The 19286-nt window shown below is 42.8% G+C and overlaps 1 protein-coding gene across 6 annotated transcripts in view; it reads left to right on the top strand.

Annotated features, from left to right (window-relative positions):
- Positions 1-19286, top strand: part of LOC147025229 (disabled homolog 1-like) — a 133259-nt gene that overhangs the window by 38462 nt on the left and 75511 nt on the right. For 4 of the 6 annotated variants that reach the window (XM_085885991.1, XM_085885988.1, XM_085885989.1 and 1 more), the window contains exons 5-6: positions 105-278; positions 17668-17700. In XM_085885991.1, the coding sequence (XP_085742117.1) occupies positions 105-278; positions 17668-17700 (207 nt within the window). The remainder of the gene's footprint in view (positions 1-104; positions 279-17667; positions 17701-19286) is intronic. The other 2 variants (XM_085885992.1, XM_085885990.1) reach the window with 1 other exon arrangement.

Raw genomic sequence — 19286 nt, 5'->3', positions numbered from 1 at the left:
TTGAAATGTTGGCCCAGCTCTAAATACAACCAACCAATTATTATATCAGGTTGAAGTTTTCAACATTATTTTTATTTTATTTTTTAATTTCTTGGACTGCACAGGCAGAGTCCATCGTTTTGGACCTTCGGGACCTTTTCCTTCTCATCTTTAAGCTGAAGAAGAAGGAGGCTGTTGAAGAGAAGCAGCAGCAACAACAGCAGCAGCAGCACCAAGAAGAAGAGCAGCATCAGCATCAGCATCAGCAGCAAACAGAGGGAGGACAGTCAGATAAGCAGGTTAATTTGCTGTACAATTGTTTTTTGCCTTTCATCTTTGGTTCTTTTCCCACTTGCTTATTATATTTCAATTTTTTTTTTGTACAAAGTTTGCTGCATGCAAACATCCAATTAGTGTTGCTTGTATACAAATGCTGTTTGAACTGCTAGATTTTTCCTTCAGGACTGACCTGCTTGTAAAGTCGTCATTGTCATTGTCATATCCAATCGAGAGATGAGGAAATTTTATTATTTTTAATACAAAACAGATTAGAAAACAACAACCTGTTGCAAAGTACCATACTTTGAGGCTTGGTGGAAAAGCGAGTGTATCAATTGAAGCACATGTGGTTGGGGAATTCGCACAATGCACTCAAGAAGAACAAAACAGAAGTCATTTAATTGCTTCACTGCAGAATGGAAAAGGAGATTTTGCATCGTGCATCTGAAACTCCAAATCAGGTGCTTAAGGCAATTGTATTTATGGATAACGAAACCTAGAATCTGGTCATAAAAGCCTTGTTGCCATTCAGTTGAGTGCAAAAGGCTCTGCTTCGATTTCCATTTATTTATTTTATTTATTTATTTATTTATTTATTTATTTATTATATAATTGATTTATTTAGCCATAAGATTGTCTCTTGTGTAATGCAAGTTCAAGCTCTTCCATGACCTCCGTCAATTTGGGAGAACAAAACCATCTCGGACAAGCTTCGTTAACCTTTGCTGCCCGCACTGAAACATTACGTGCCGGTGGTTTTTGAGTTATTTTATTACCATGATATGTTCATCGTTGAATCCAATTATGGTTCCCAACAAGTTGTTGGTAATGTTGAAGGATCTTGTACATACGCTATTTTGTGCACTATTATTAATTGTGTGTGCAAAATGCAATACATTCTCCTCCCCACCCTCCCCCACCACCTTCATTTGGGCTGCTTTTATATTCTCCCTCCATGTCCACACTCACTTGCTACTATTCAAGGTACAATTGATGTATGACCATCTTAGTTCGCTTGCATAACCCTTTTATCTATTGGTGTCGGAACACACGGCCCATGGAAAAATGGAGTCTGCATTGTGGGAGCTACCTTTTTTTCTTTTTCTTTTTAATTGTTATATATTTTATTGTTTGAATGATTGAATACATTGATTTGCTATATTTTCACATTGTGGCCTGGATTGCGATTCTCAAAATGAGTTTGTCATCCCTTTTGAGACTGCATTTGGTTTAGGCCACTGTTATCGCATTGTTGGAAAAAAAAACCATGGGGTGGAAGTGAATGATGGCACGTATTAATCAAATGGTGCTTTGTTCGTATTCAACATGAGCTGCAGCTTTGTTTATTTTGGACTTGCAAAAGGCTCCTCCATTGTAAATCTGTGATATGTTTGACCTCGTTTTGGGCCTACCTTTACATCGTGGTGGCTAAGTAAATAATGTCGGATGGAGTCGTGATGTAAAATGGGTCGTCTCCGCCTACGCTTCCTCTTATCTCCTCTCGGGTCTCCTCTGTAGTAGTTTCATCCAGGAGGATAAACGATGCTAAACTATGTTTCAGCTATTTGCTCTGATTCTCCCTGGATGAATAAGACAGCTGTAAGGTGAGGCTGATAATTCAAGCTTTAATCGCTCTGATGATGAGGGAATGTTTGAAATGTCAGTTATAACCTCGGTTCCAATGGTGGTTGACATGCTCTTATCATCAACTTTCATTTTTAAGATCCATTGTTCTACTTGTTCACTGACACTAGCCTTGGCAAAGACGGTCTTCCCATTGGATCTCTTTACAAGAGTCGTACTTGGAAATGTATGAATCTTTACGAAACAATTGTTTTGTGCCGCCATCTTTGGATGCTCTAACCAGTCTGATTGGGAGAAGTTCCAACAATAACAACGTGTCCAGGCATTCAAACAGAGGAATTGGTAAGAAGAAGGAAAGGTGCCATATTGAGTTGCACGTTTTTTAAAAGCGAATTACATCATCATCATCATCATCACTTGGGCGTGTTGCTAAGACTATTGGCCTGTAGTAATTACCAGTTTTGTATGTCTCTTTTTGTTAAGCCTGGGGGAGTGAAGTCGGATGTTTTCCAGCAAGTAATGGCTCCAATAATTGATTTGTAATTACTGCTTTTTATTGGAAATAGGATTGTCATTTTTGTTTGCTTTCAGTCAATCAGTTGTCATCCCTGTCACGAGTCACAATGGGAGATCCTATACACACATATAGCTTGTCTGACATTGGACCGGTCATGCAGGCTTTACTCTGCTAACTTTCTACATTTCAACAGGCAGTGGTGCCACTTGTTGCAGTCCACTGTCGAGTCATACCAGCCATCTTCCAACCCATAGAGCCTTAGATCAGTCCTTCCAACGTTGCTTGGGATGACCCCTCTTACTGCTGCCAATGCTGAGCTTACCACACAAGATTTGCTGGGGCAAGCGAATGTCATGCATGCAGCAGGGATTTCTGAGCCAGCAAATTTGGCTGCAACATGTTATCTCAATGGACTCGGACTTTGCATTGTTGAGCACTTCATTGTTGGATTTCATGTGCCGCCACTTAATGCCGAGGATTTGGCGAAGGCATATTTGAAGGAAGTGTGCCACTTACCTGAGATGGTGTACCATGGCTGTTAGGGTTGGCATGCAGTATTTATGCTGTTAGCGAGGAGCGGTAGATCAGATGTGTTAGATCTAGCAAAGGCTACGTCGTCTGCATAGAGGAATTGATCTATTGTGGAGGTCATGGCACGGCGTGTGTGCAAATGGTGGAGATCGAATCGATTGCCATCTCTGCAGTGCGATTATGGTAATGTGGTATGTGCTCTTAGTACTTGCAATATTTTTGATCAGTTGGATAACATTTATAGATTATACTTTTTTTTGTTTTATTTTTCTTGTAAAACTATACTGGACATAGAAATGAGAAAACACCTAGACCAATTTTCCAGGCATGGGCATTATTATTGTTTGTTTATTTTGAATCTGCTAATGTTTTGGTATTTCTTTGGGATTAATTTGCATTCTGTTACAATATTTTGGTGATTCTCAGTCTGTGTTCAGTCCATTGCAGGATAAAGGCCTCCATTAGTTTGCTTGTAGGTGGGGTGAACAAGCATATCTGTCAACTGGTAAGAGAGCTCAGCCAGGCATTTAACATTGGTTCAGTGTACCGGTGATAATTCACCTGCTCTTTGCACAGGACACCTTTGGATCTTTAATGTACATCAATGACCAGTGCTGGCAGATGGGTTCTCCATCTTGACATCAATCCTCCTCCTCCTTCTCCTCCTCCTCCTCCTTCGTATGCAGCACAATGCTGCGGTTAGCATCGTTAGCTGAAGGCGTGGGTGTGCTGCTGATGCAATGCTCCTATTACCAGGACACTGGTGCTCATTTTGCCAACCTTGGAAGGATGATAGGCTGAGTCAACCCCACCTGATTTTAATTCAATGGCTGACAAGGACTCCAAATCGGGATCCTAAGATCCCAAGCCAGCCACCTTAACTGCTAAGCCAGCACCAGGCTTGACGTCGTTACGAGGGACTATGCATCGCCCGAATTGCAAAATACCAGTGAGACTATTTATAGCTGGTTTGAGATGCAAACCCAGGCACGACAGCTCATAGGCAGATGCATACTTATAGGCTATCCTCCCAGCTTGTAAGGCCTTTACTGTATCTGAAAGGAAATGGTATAGGATATGTGGTACAGGCCAATGATATTGCAAACAACAACAATTTGGTGAAACTATAGACTTGTTAGCTTGGCTTCTGTTATGGGGAAGGAATGGATTGGGAACCATTTGAATAAATTCAAGGCAATCGGTGCTATTTACTAAAGTGACTTCATGTTTCACTAACTTTTTGGAGTTATATGAAGCAGTTTGATTGGGTGGATGAGGAGAGTGCAGTGTATGTAGTAGATCTAGACTTTCAGAGGGGATTTGATAAGGTATCACATAGGGGGGTTGCTTCGCAATCCCAAATGTAGCTCCACTCCGCAACGCTGATGGCAACTGCCTCCTGAAGGAGCAGCAGCACATATTGCACAGTGCGAGATACCAAATGCTTCTCCAAGCTGCTGATTAGACCCTCAACATTTCATTCTTCTTGTGTTGACCTGATACTGGATTACCCAAAGTGGCCCAAAATGGCTAATCCACTTGTTATGGCCGAATTTGAGGAAGTGGTGTCAAGCTCCTTCGCAATTTGAAAGCACTAGGGTTCGATGGAATACCACCTGAGGTATTCAAGAACAGACCATTGCCCTCAAACGGAGACTTTTGAGGCTTTTCCTCAACATCTGGAAATCAGAGACCATGCCCACAGACTTGAGGAATGCCATCATCCTGCCACTCTTTAAGGAGGAGGGCTCCAAGTTAGACTGCAATGCTTGCAGGGAATTTCTCTCCTATCCATTGCTGGCAAGGAGCACTCAAAGCTGATGTTCACCCTTGTGGACAGCATTATCCAGGAATTGCGGAGCAGCTTCAGGCATGGCAGCGGAATTGCCAACATGATCTTCGACGTGAGGCAGATTCAAGAAAAATGGAGTGAACAACAGAAAGATCTATTCCCGGCCTTTGTGGACCTGACAAAACCATTTGACTCCGTCACCAGGTACACCTTGTGCCAGCTTCTCAATAAGTTTGGGTGCCCCAAGAAGTTCACTGCCATTGTCAGAGAGCTAAACTGTGGAATGGAGGGGAGAATGTGTGTTGATGGCGACCTAGCACCTGCCTTTGACATTACTAATGGTGTGAAGCAAGGCCCTGTCCTGTCTTCACTTTTCTACATTTTCTTCACTGCCGTACTCCGGCCTCATGGAGGAAGTTCACTTCCACCCAAACTGGAAGCGTTTTAATTTGTGCAGGCTAAAACTGTTCTCATAAACATCTATAGCTCATCAAGGAGCTTCTGTATTCCTGATGATTGAATTCTGGTGGCCAACTCTGTAGTTGTCCTTCACAACATCATGGATCATTTTTTGAACGGAATAACTTGTTTCAATTCAATCATCAATATCCCGAAGACTGAGATGCTTCATTAACCGTTGCCAGGTAGCTTGTGCATAAATGTCCCGATCACCATTAATGATGTACCCCTGATGACTATTGACATGTTTCCATACATTGGCGGTGTCATATCAGATTCAGGCTGCAAATTTGGCCTTTGGGCATCTCAAGGCTCAGGTCTTTGATAACCAGAACCTTGCTGTTGCTACCAAGGTCACTGTTTACAAGGCTGTTGCCCTTCCATCACTCCTTTACAGTTGAGAGATATGGACCACCAACTGTAGGCACATTAAGCAGGTTGAAAAAGTTCCACCAGTGAAAACTAAGGGCTATCCTGAGGATTGAGTGGCATGACCATATCGCCAACGTTTATCCTGAATGCATCAGGCTGTTTCAGCATTGAGTCGATGCTAATGGCTGCCTATCTGGGGTGGATCGGTCACATAGTGTGTGTATATGTTGGAAGACAGATTACCTAAAGAAGTTCTCTTTTGCGATCTGTGATGGACAAAGGTGAGCAGGAGGTCAGTACAACAGAAACAAGAAAAAAGAGCAATCAGAGATTGCATACCCTCGCCAGGACTTGTTTTGTGTGGTGTTTGTGTACTGGTGTGTTACGTAATTAATAAGAGACAAAATTAGAAGTGCCACTTTATAACTGCTGACAGTGATGACCGGGTACCAAGATGTCCCGCTTTGATGCAACCACACTTTTATCAGACACCTGACCCTGACCCATGATGTTCTTTCATTATTATTATTCAATTGAATTTAGAATGGGATTAAAATAAATTCAATTCAAATCAAATGGAACACCAAATAGGTACAGCACTGCATTGGAGGAATCGGGAGCCCAAACAAGCAAAAAACAACGATGAAGTCATCAGCAGGAAACTGGAGAGGATTCACATTTCAGCTGCTACTCCTCAACCCTCAAACCTATCCAGGTACAGCCAAGTGAGCCTTATTCAAAAAAAAAAAAAATAATAAATATATGCAACAAAAAGGAACCCAGATTAAAAAAAAAGTCATTCTAACTGCCAGACCATGTGTCCAATCAAGTATTAGGACTTTTGGAACAGTTGCATTTTTTTTTAGACAAGGTATGAAGGAAAGGTCGTATTGAGAGTAGTCTGTTGAAATATAAAAAGAGTGGTGAATTAAGATACAGTAATGAGAACTACACGTGTGAAATAGGAACATGAAGCATTATAAGAGACTGTTTTTATTGTTATTCTTCTTCTTATTCTTATTATTCTTCTTCTTATTTTTTGAGAGATTGCATAAGATTAGGTAAAGGAAAGGTTGAAGAAAAAAAAATCATGAAGTGAATTTGGTTCGGTAAATGCAGAGGTTACAAACAGATCACGTGGTTACGGGAGGTGTTCAGTTAAAACTGAATTTATTTATTTTTCAATAAGGATTGTGTAAGATTCAGAAAAGGAAAGGTTGAGGTGAAATCGTGGAGGTGTATGGTGAATTTGTATCGGTAAACGCAGAGTGAAGCTGATGGATCAATGAAAAGTACCAGGAAGAGTGTAGAAACACACGGTTACAGGAGGTGTTTAGTTAGGATGCAAGGAAATGTTTTTTTTTTTTTTTTAAATAGCTAAGATTAGGGAATGGGAGGTTGTAGGAAAAAAATGTTGAAGGTCTTGGTGAGAGTGGGTCAGCTCAAATAGAAGAAAGATGGTGTGCCGGCAAAAGGAGGATGACGAAGAAGAAGAAAGATCGGTTCTTGTGGGCATGGAGGGAGAAAGGGTTGTTGTTTTTTATTTTTCATTTCAGCCAAACAGAGGGTGTGGTTGGGAGGAAATAGATGGGGGAGGGTGTTGGGAAAAGTGGGGAAAAATAGAAATTGATGGGAGTAGGGAGAGAATACAAATGAAAAACCATCGTACACCTCGACGCGAAGGCCGAGTAGGCCTCAAGGAACCCGATGAGACAAGGTCGACGAAAACTCTCAAAATAGCACGATTTTAGAAGCAAAACCGAAATAGGGAACACACAGTAAGCATGTAGGTGAGAAAATAAACAGTGAAAATGTGACGTATAATGACCGGAAGTTTAACTTTGATAAAGTCAGCAGAGACCACTGAGAGAAGCTGCCGTCACCCGAAACCTGAAACCAGAAGTCAATTTAAAGTTGAAATTTAAAACGTTTATTCCCCATCACAACTAGAGCATAACTGTGAAGTTTCATGCCAATTGATAAAGTGATTCCAGAGAAAACATTATTTAATACTTTCTTCAAGCCAAGTGACCTATCAACGACATGTTAAACTTGTACACCCATGGCTTTCGGAACATTTGTGTGAAGTTCCCCTTGCTCTGTCCAGCTTTTCTGGAGAAGAAGATTTTCTAGGTTTTAGGGCAAATCTAATATGGCTGCCAAACAATGTAGGCTGATGTCGTATGTGTGAACCTTTTGTTCCTCGTGGATAGGCGGTCATACGTATGAAGTTCCCTTTCAATCTGTTCGGCCACTTCAGAGAAGATTTTTGAAGGGTTTTAAAAAAGAATTTAATTTTTAATTAAAAAAAAATAATATGGCTGTCAAATCATGTGACTGTCATCAAATTTATTTTTCTGTAGACCATTTTATCCCTAGATGGCCCTCAAGAATTTTCATAATGATCAGATGTAGTGTTCTAAATATGCAACTATGACATTAAAGTGAAGGCACCTATGACATAAAAAATCACTCATTCCCCATGAGGAGTACTTGCTTTGTGCCAAGTTTCAATTTTTTTTTCTTTCCTTGGTGCGGTTTCAGAGATACAGAGATCCAAAGTTTTTCCAACATGGGTACCACACCACACCACATGACCTATGACATAATTATCATAAAACATTTGACATGAGCCATTGCTCTGAGAATAAAATTTTCATCTTGATCTGACAAGCAGTTGCAGAGAAAATCACTCATGTTCTAGAGTCTAGACAGACAGACAGACAGACAGACAGACAGACGATGGACACTGATCAGCCAGCCAACCTAGGGAAAGTTGAAATTTTAGCTAGAGGGCATTTCATTGTTGCATGCAAACCAACTGCCAAAATGTGATGGTAATATGTTCAGAATCATCACCTGGGTAGATAACGCTTTCCCAGGTCGCCCTAAATTGCATAAATGACGTCATTCAAAATGGCTGCCATGTGGGTTCATTGTAACCATGAGAGAAGCATTGATTCACTACTGGATGATTTTGTTGATGTCGGTGTCTTCAATATGTTTTCAGGGTCAGAGATTCAGACAATGATAAAACCATGACAACTTAACTAAGTTTTTAAATTACAAATTGTACAAAAATTATGTCAAAAATAATGACATGCATGTACTTGGTATATCACACATTTGAAAATGTGGGTAATAGATGTATACTAATGTTCTGACTGCCACTTTGCTCTTAACTCTGTCTGAGACTACTGCAGCATGATAGTTCAACTATTTCTCACTGGATTGCAGCATCCTTCCACATCACACCCACACGCAGGGATGCACATTTGTTGTGATTTTTGTGCACTTGCAGGCGGAAGTTCTGCACTTCTTTTTGTAGCCACAAAATACTAGCTTGACACAAACCGCAGGCACAGCAGGTATGTGTGAATTGGCTTCTGTACATACCCATGGATGGTTTCAACAAAACTGCAGTCTTCCTAGCAAATACATTGTGCAGCTTTGAGATGCACACATCCAGTTATAACGAGTGGTTTTATACCAACCCAGGTACAAAAATGCTGCCCACATTATGTGATAGAGCCTCATAGGCTAATAGTCAGCTCACCAACATCAGCTGTCATTTCAATGGATGGCATCCCTTTGTTTACAAGCAAACAAACTTAGCCAGACACATTCTATATGTACCAATTAATGACACCAGGGTGAATAACATTCCCGCTGTATCAGTTTTCGTGTCTAAAATGGCGGCCAAAATTCCCTATTTAAAGAAGTAATGTATGCTATGCTTTCCCTTAACCAATGCTAACTTTCTTGATCAAGGTTTTCTAGGTCTGTGATGACAATGGATTCATGTTTGAGGGTGTAGGTTCAATAGTTGAAGAGTATATCATTGACATCATTTTTACCAAAAAATAATCTTAAAAGCAGATATAGTTATATCTGTGTGTGCCTCAATTGTTTGGTTTTCACCCATATTCCAATGTTGTATTCGGTATTGTTTTTGTTCCATTGTTTGAAGAAATCACTTGCAGTTTTATGTGGTTTTCTCTCAAAATGCCAGGTAATACTGAATTTATTGTGATTCTCACTAAATAGAGGTAGTCGATTAAAGTCGCAACTCCAAGAAACTGCAGGGTATCTTTTCTCGGAGTTGTGATTTATTCCAACACTGAAATTCAATTAATTTTGCGATTGTTTGTTTGTTTGTTATTATTATCTATTTACAGGCAGGCTGGATGCATAGCTTAGCAGACCGACTGGTGAACCATGGAGCGTGTGGCTGTATAGAAGCATAAGTGGAAGGCCCCTGTCCCATCTCAAACTACATGTTTGTTTTGTGAGAGGAAAATAAAATTACACAGAGGAGAAACTACATTGAGGAAAGCTACAGAACAGGGGGAAAAACGAGTTTGGCAAGTTGTAGATGAACGTATTCGTTTTGGAGATAAAGTCAGCAGACATACTTCAGAAGATAGCAGAACTGACTGATGATCAATGGTCCAAAGATGTGTTGGTTTTGCATAAATCATGCTATAGCAATTTCAGCACAGAAACTAGACTTCAACTAGCTGAACTAGCTGAAGGTTCAGCATTGGAACAGGGCCAAGCATCATTGCGTCAATCAAGATCATCCTCAATGATGAATTGGGAACTATACACGCTGTCAGAACCCTGCAAAAGGATGGTATGTCAGTCAGTCTGTTAAGCTATGTATCCAGCCTGCCTGTAAAGAGATAATAATAATAATAATAATAATAATAATAATAAAAATATACAATCACTAAGTTAATTGAATTTTAGTATCAGATTAAACCACAACTCCGAGAAACGAAACCCTGCCGTTTCTCGAAGTTGCAACTTTAGTCTACTACCTCAAAGTATTTAGTGAGAATCACAATAAATTTAGTGTTACCTGGCATTCTGAGAGAAAACCACATAAAACAGCAAGTGATTTCTTCAAACAATGGAATAAAAGTAAAACCTAATCAACCATTGGAACATGGGTGAAAAGCAAACACAATTCAAGCACACACAGATAATTATATTTGCTTTTAAGATTATTTTTTGGTAAAAATGATGTAAATTTATGATATACTCCTTGACTATTGACCCTCCCCTCTAACATGCATCCATTATCATCACAGTCCCAGAAAACCTATGAAACAAAAACTTTAAGGGAAAGTATAACATGCTGTTACGAATTTGGAATTCAATTGCACACAACATACAGGTTCCCTTAGTCAGCTATGTCGATAAGTGCATGTTCCCTAGATAGCTCACCTTCCATTGTTTAAATGTTTTGAAATCGATTAGATGCGCTGCGGATCGATTTAATAGTTAGGGAACGAACAATGGAGACGTCCCTCCCCCTCTTCTGGGAAAAGGAAGAAGAACCCAGTGGTGACGTCAACAACTCCCTCCCACCCGTGGTTGAGCGGGGGGTGGATCACGAGGGCATGAGTCACGCCGGGTGCGGGGGAGGGTGTGCAAAGGATAAAGAGGACATCTTTTCTTTGTTCAAAAAGAGTCCCGAAAGAGTTCGTGGGCTGAGTTCGTAAAAGGATCCCGAGTTCGTGGGAGTCCCGTGGCAGAGTTCATGTGCTGAGTCCCGTGGGAGGAGTAAGCTTTTTTGCTTTGGCCGTTGGGGGAGTCGGGAGGAAGCCAGAAGCCAAGGAGCTGCGTGGAAGTCTGGGCGTCGCGAAGGAGACGCGAGCTGGAGGTGCAGCCTTGCCTGCTCTGTCGTGCAAACCGCGCGCTCGTGTGGAGAGAGGCAGAGAGAGCTCGCCCGCCACACGAAAGGCCCGAGCTTGACCACGGCTACACTAGCTGCCATGGGGAAGGAGCATCGTGGGTCGCCCAAGCGCGTTCGTGTGGAGAGAGCCGGAGAGAGCTCGCCTGCCACACGGAAGGCCCGAGCTCGACCACGGCTACACTAGCTGCTGTGGGGACGGGACGTCGCGAGTCGCCCAAGCCAGACACCACGAGGGTGCAGGTAACCTGCAACGGTCTCGTGGGACTCGTTCGGTCTGCCAAGTCCCACGCCATAAAGACCCAAGAGGTCCAGTCTGACCCCATTGCCTTTGATGGGGTCTTTTTCCTGCTTTTCTTTCGAATGAATGTTGTGGCGCCGAGTCCCGTAAGCAAAACTGTGTAAGTGACTGTACATTAATAATTGCTTATAGACGGTTGTAGTTCTTTTGTCGTGCTTTTGTTGCTTGTTGAATTGCATACATGTTTCATTATAATAAATGTCCTTGTGTGAATGTAAACCTGCTCGCTTCATCCATTCCCTCATTGACTGAACATTTCGTGTGTTGGGAGTTAGAAAGCCGTTGGTTTGCCGTAATAGGGGGACATTTGGACCGACGGTTCTCGGCGATTACGCCGCTCGGAATCGCGCACGGACAAGCTCGCCTCGGCGGTTTGTTCCGTACGAGATCCGTCGAGGGAGGAATACCCCAGTAGTTGGATCACGTGGGTATTTAGGTACATTGAAGATTGGCAATCGACCCTACCCCACGTGATCTCCCGATTGGCGTATTTCGGTTCTTGTACAAGGACCCATCGCTCGGAGTTATCCGGGCGGCGATCTTTATTCCGTGCGATCGGTCGGGCCGACTCGACTTGCGGCTCCGTTCAGAGCAGTCGGTTGGTGGCCGACCCCCAGTCTGTAACAATGCATTACTTCTTTAAATGGGGCATTTTGGCCGCCATTTTGTTTCATCATTTTCGACACAAAAATGGATATGGCAGGAATGTCATTCACCCTGGCGTCATTAATGGGTACATATAGAATGTGTCTGGCTAGTTTGTTTGCTTGTAACAGAGATGCCATCTAATGAAATGATAGCCGATGTTGGCTGGCTGACTAAATGGACCCAAATGCAATACCCTCTCCTTCGGCAAAGGTAACGAGGATACCCTCAAGAACCATCTTATAAAGTGCACGATCTCCACCAGCATAGGGGAGCAGATGAGCTGAGGTCACATAACCTGGTGTGCTGCTTGTAAAAGTGTGGTCCGTAGCTTTGAAGAGAAGCGGGAGGAGGGAGGCTTGGCACCACTATCTCAGCAACTCCGGCATTCAATAACCATTTTTGGCGTGCGAGGTTTGCGGTCGAATGTCTTTCAAGGTCGGGCCTCTTCAGCCATCTCAGGATTCGCTGCTGTTAACTAACTAGCATCACCTAACCTTCCACGACACATAGTGATGATTGGCACCTTCGTCATCTCGATGGACAGGTGGTGGTGGGGTACTTCAGTGATCAGTCCTGGGACCATTATTTTTCATAATTTGTAGATGACACAAAGCTTGGAACTCGGGAAGATAGCAGGTGGGTGGAGGGGGTGATGAGGTTCAGGAAAGTCAAGATAATATGAATAGATTGTGTAAAAGATTGGAGATACGGTTTCACATAAAGAAATGTAAGGTGCTGGGGATGGGTAAGAACAATGAAAAGAGGGATTGCATAATGCAAGGGGCAGTCTTAAAGCGTGTCACACAGGAAAAAGATCTGAGGGTCATAATAGATATGGGGGTTAAGCAGACGGTGTAGTGCCAGTCCCCTACAGGTAAACTAAGAGGGTTTTGGGTTGTATTTGCAGAGGAATCTATTATAAATCAAAAGAAGTACTGCTAACAGTATTGGAATTTAGTGAAGCCTTATCAAATATGATGTGTGCAGTTTTGGTCACCACTTCTGAAGGACATGGCTGCCATTGAGAGAGTTCAGTGTAGAGCAACAAGATTGATTCCGGGCCTTGATGGGCGAAGCTATGAGGAGCAGCTGAAGGAGTTGGGACTTTTCCATTAGAAAGGAGGTGAGGGGTTTTGATGGAGATGTTTAAAATGATGAAGAGTACAGAAAAATGAATGCACAAGAGTTTTCAGCAGAATAGATGAGGACCAGGTGCCACAGCCTTAGAGTGAAGAGGAGGAGAGTTCAGACAATATTAAGACCGTGGTCTTTGAAGCAGAGTAGTGGATGCATGGAATGGTCTCCCTACAAAACTAGTGGCAGCAGAAAATAAGGTTTAAATTGGAATCCGATAGGTATATAAATGTGTTGAAGATTTCCCTGACAATATCTGCTGCTCTTCCTTCGCTCCAATTGGTTCTTCTGACCACGTCCTTGTTAAAGTGGACATCTCTCTGGCTGTTATCAGAGAACCACCTCACCGCCGTCGAGTCTGGCATTTCACTCAAGCCGACTGGCAGGGTCTCCGAGCAGCCATCAAACTTACAGACTGGTCTCCTATCACTACTTTCTCAAACATCAACTCATCCTGGGAATTCTTTCAAAGAAACTTGCTCTCCCTCATGCACAGATTTATCCCCTCTCGTGTTCAGTTGTCTTACCCTTCCTCCCGCCCTTGGTTTACTGAAGCTTGTGGCGAGGCAGTTGTCCTGAAACAACTTGCCTTTGCCTCATGGAAAGCAAACCCAACTGAGGGCAATCTCAGTTCTTTCCACAAAGCTCGGAACAAGTGTGCAGCTACCCTCAGGAGAGCCAGAAAACAACATCTTTCTCATCTCAAGTCTGAACTCTCAAACCTCTCTCCCTGCTCAAAATCCTGGTGGCATTTAATCAAATCTGTTTCTGGTGTATGTTCCCCCTCCATCCCCTCCCTTACCTCAAATGGCCGCACTGCTGATTCCACACGTGATAAAGCTGAATGTCTAAACTCGGTGTTTGCAGCTAAATCTTGTGTCCTAAACCCATCACTATCTCTACCCACTTTACCCAGTCGCACCCAACTGTCCCTGGACTCTGTATCCTTTTCTCCTGACAAGGTGGAGAGCTTGCTTTCAAACCTCGAGTCAGATTCTGCAACCGGTCCAGACGGCATCAGCCCACGTGTCCTCAAAGCCTGCTCTTCTGCTCTTGCTCACCCTCTCTCTGTTCTATTCACCCTCTCATTTTCCCAAGGTCATCTGCCATCTGCTTGGAAATCTGCCAACATCACTGCCCTGCATAAAAAGGTGCAAAAACAGATCCCTGTAACTATAGACCAATCAGCCTTCTCCCAATCATCAGCAAGGTTATGGAATCCATCATCGCTTCAGACATGAAATCCTTCCTCTTCTCCAATGGCTTGATTTCCAATCATCAATTTGGTTTCAGACCAGGTCACTCTACCCTGGATATGCTGCTACTGCTCTCCCATCAATGGATGGAGATCCTCAATGCCAGACAGGAAATCCGAGCCGTATCCCTGGACATATCACGTGCTTTTGACACAGTCTGGCACCCTGCCCTACTCACCAAACTCTCTTCCCATGGTATTCAAGGCCATCTCCACTCATGGCTCGCAGACTTCCTCTCCTGTCGCAGTCAACGTGTGGCCCTAAATGGAGTTCTTTCATCCCCTCTTCCTGTGCAGGCTGGAGTGCCTCAAGGTAGCATTCTGGTCCCTGTTCTTTTTCTGGTTTTCATCAATGATCTCTCCGACTCTCTGGAAAATCCTCCATTTCTCTTTGCCGAGGACTCCACCCTCTGCCGTACCATCTGTCATCCCTCAGACCGGCAAGCAGCAGCTTCTTCGCTCACTGCAGATCTGGATAAAATCACAAACTGGTCCAACACGTGGAACATGTCTTTCAATCCAGACAAATCTCACACTCTCACTATGTCTCTTCAAAAGGACCGTTTACAAAACCCCCCATCCACTTTCTCAACAATCCTCTGGAAGAAGTCTTTTCTTTCAAGCTTCTGGGTCTCACTATCTGCCATGACCTTTCCTGGGAAAGTCACATTTCCAACCTTGCCTCAAAAGCCAGTCACCGACTGGGAATCCTCCGTCGTGCAAAGTCCTTCCTCGGCCCTCTTGAGCTCCTGACCACTTACAAAGCTTTTGTCCGTAGCCTGATGGAGTACTGCTCTCCCCTCTGGGCTGGTGCTCCTGCCTCCCTCCTTTCTCGACTTCACGCTGTCGAAACCAGGGCATTTAAGATCATCGGCATCTCCCGCAATGAAGCTGAGTCTTTGGGCCTCTCACTCACTCAATCACCGCAGGTTGGTCGGTGGTCTTTCTGTCTTCTACCGACTCCTCTCCAGCCTTGCCCCCCCTGCTCTCTCTGCGATTTGTCCCAACCACATTTCCACAGGGCGCTCAAGGTCCGCCAACAACCCCCTTCTGGTAAAACTACCAAAATCACGAATCACTGCTCATCTTCACTCTTTCATTTGGACTTCACTCTTCTTCACTCTTCACTCTTCACTCTTTGGAATAAACTTCCTCACTCTATTCTTTCCCATTCTTCCCTCCAGGCTTTCAAAACAGCTGTTCACCACCACCTCTTATCTTCCCCCATCCAAATCCTCGATCTTTTCTACCCCCGATAATCCACCCAAGCCCACTTCCTTCAATTCTCCTGCTTTCCTTCCTGAAAGTCCCTGTAATGTCCATCTTCCCCTCTCCCTTCCACAGTTCACCTGTGTCTGTTCCCCAATGTTTTGTCCCTTCCACTCCCGCCCCTCTTGTCTCATGCCTCCTTGCTGTGAGTTGTGTGTTAGCTCTCATACGAGCCTCGACCAAGGTATACAAAAAAAAAAAAAAAAAAAAAAAAAAAAGATAGAGGGGCACAGGGATATATTGGCAGGATTTGCAGCAAAGACAGCAAAAACAAAAAAAAATATTCATCGTGATAATTTAAGTAAAATACTTTAGTTTAAATATTATTTTGTTTGTATATCTGGTATGTCCACACCCCTCCCCCCCCTCCCCAATTGAGATTGCATCTGTGGACTGAGATGGACTTGTTTGGTCTGGTGTTTGGTCGGTGTAGCACAAGCAGGATGGGCCAAATGGCAAGCTCCTCCATCAAAGTTCCTTGTTGATGTGTAGGCACCCTTCCTATGAGTTAAACTTTTGCAGGAACTTCCTATGCCCATCCACTGACAAAATAATTCGAAGACTCCATAAATTTCCTGAGCGGTATCCCCATTCGTGTGAGCTGTCTCGCTTAAGTTAGAATGCCGAACCAAGCCATGAAGTGTTATCCTGTTGCTTCACAGGAAGGTTGTTTTTTCAATGTGTGCCGTCACTTTGATGGGTGTTAAACTTTGTGTCACTTCTGCCAGTATTAATTGGTGGACGTTAAAGATCCCATGGTGTCCTTCAAAAAGAGAAGGTGAGCTCTTGCCGGCAGGCTGAACAAATTCCAAATTCCTGCCCTTACTTCCTGTGTCAGACTGGCAACCCATCCAGAACTGTAACCCTAGCCAATAAACTGTTTCTCCAGAACCGACGCGCAGTATAGAGCATGGTACACGGATCATAAATTTGAAGGCGGTGTTGCTTTGTGAAGGAGTTGGTTGTCGGAATAATAGCTGATAATGTCGGGGCATTCTTTTCTTGGCCACCACCGGATACTGTGAGTTAAAATTCAGGCTGCAAGGAATTATCTTGTGTATGTATATATATATATATATATATATATATATATATATATATATATATATATATATATATATATATATAATGTTTTGCATCGGGAAAGAAATTGTCAAAACACTTGGAATTGTCTTTGTCTGAACGCCAATTGCAGGCTACGCTGTGGCTTCCATGCAGTTGCTTGTCTACCCTAATCGCAGATGAGAGTCTAAGCCGTAGTGACGTGATGTAATTGCAATCCATCTACAAATTGAGGCTGTCAAAAACCTTGTCCTCAAAATTACTTTGTGATCAAGGTATTTTGCACAAAAGGCGCACGCTGCACCCCTGCTTCTGCCCCTCGACTCCCCACGATCTTCCGTCTTTGTCCTGTCGTGTTTCTGCTGACATTAGCAACCACGTTCAGATCATTGGAAGAATTCTTAATACACGTATATAATTTTATACGTAATGCGTACTAGTATTATATAATTAATAATGGCGATATATCTGCAGCCTCCTTTTATTGGGTTTATCATGGCAATCCTTCATCCAACCTCTTCTTGCTCACAAATTGCTGTAATTTCTCCTTCGGTATGCAAATATATATGATGATTACATAATCTGCCTAAAATGTGACCGTTACAGTTCAAAGTTTCTCTGTCTAGTCTGGGTTAAAATCTCGCCCCAGCTGTAAACTATCCTGTTTCATTTACGAATCGTCTTCCCCGATACCCTCTGTTACAGCCTCTTGTTTAACAGTCTTCGGGCCCTTTTAAATTTTCTCTTTATTCTTACAATTTCACCTTACCCCTGCCTGCACCAGCCTGACAAAGAGGAGGATGATCCAATTTATCAGGTACCACAATATTGGGAGACTTCTGCACATATGATGTTGGGCACAAGGTTGCAAAGCTTCTGTTATTGCTGTGGGAAATGCTTTGTTTTCATTAGCAGATATATTGGATCATTATGCGGAAGCACTAGCTGTGTTGAAGTAAGGCTTAATAATCCCAAATTGTGGATGTCTTATTTTATTACATTATTTCCCCTCCCCCCCCCTATTTTGATGTGATATTGTGGAGTTAGCCTTTTTACACTCGAAATAAGATTTTGGTTTTGATGCAAAGTTCAATATGCTTGTGGAAATGTTGCATGATAATGGCTCGAAAATGTTGACGCACTCGCAGTGGGTCCACGGTAAGACTGACAGACGAGGGTCTAATTTTGTGGAGGAGGACTAAAGTAGACACATTAAACTGTGGACAAAGGATGGATGATGTTTTGCTTGCACTCCCCTCGCGGATTTTACTCTCCATTATAAACATGAACGGCATGTGATTGGCGGTGCATGAAAAATGTTTTGCCTCGAGGTGTATTCGGCGGCATTGCAATGCCGAAGCAAATAGGGTAGCAAATCCTTTATGGATTCCCTGATGTCTGAGTGTCATGAAAGAAGGACAATTTTACCAAGAAAGACAAAATCCATCCTGCATGTTTCTAACCCTCGAACTTGGATCTTTCACTCGTGTGTCACGTAACCCTATCGCCTAAATCATTTTGCGTGACGGACCTGATGATTCATAATCGCTGTAAGGGTCATAAGGAATGACCAAACTAAATATCAAATGGAAGTTACGCAACCGTGTAATTAAACTAGCATCCTTCCATTGGTTTCTCATGATTCTTCTTTCCGTCTGAATGTATGGCCGCACGTGCTCACATTAGCGGAATGACAGATTGCCTTGACAAAGCAAATTTCTGTGACCCAATTACAACTGTCTCAACCTCGCTTTAATTGATTCATTGGTTTTTTTGAAGTCAGATGTAAAATTAAAAATGGGGAAGGGTGTGGATTCGGGGATGGTGAAGGAATGGGGATATAGGATGCTTGTTATCTTGTGTTTGTGTTAAATTTTCACACCATAAGTGATTTGTTTTCTGAAGAGTACAGTCGTTAACCATTCAACTGTGATTTTTGGTAATCCAATGTGACACACTTGTGATACAAGGTAGACGTCACTTTGGCAGGCCTGTGCTCATTCTGGCGTTGATAGAAGCGCATGAACCCAGAGAGATATCCACATTTGTTCACCACGATGGTTCAATGCATTTTGATAATTAAAAAATCCTCCCTTTCACTGTTTATCACGTCAAGTTGAAATGGCATTGGCCATCAGTCGTGCTCATCGATGAGGTATAGGGATCAATGATGCTTATCGATGATCAATAAAGGATCAATGATGTAAAAAAATAATTAAATAACCAACCCTGCTCATCACATCTGTCGCCAGCAGTGATTGTGATTCGCTAAATGTGACTCAAACGTTGTTGTATCATGTCGAGGTGCATGCATGCTTCCACACATTGAAGTGAACACAAGAATCATTTCGTCTTTGGGGATTATGTTTGTTCCCTTTTTTCCCATCTGAACATGAGCTCCAA

Source organism: Eptatretus burgeri, chromosome 6 (assembly GCF_056783735.1).
Source record: "Eptatretus burgeri isolate ZD-2024b chromosome 6, Ebu_testis_v1, whole genome shotgun sequence".
Taxonomy (NCBI): Eukaryota; Metazoa; Chordata; class Myxini; order Myxiniformes; family Myxinidae; genus Eptatretus; species Eptatretus burgeri.
This window is presented reverse-complemented; position numbering and strand designations above follow the sequence as displayed.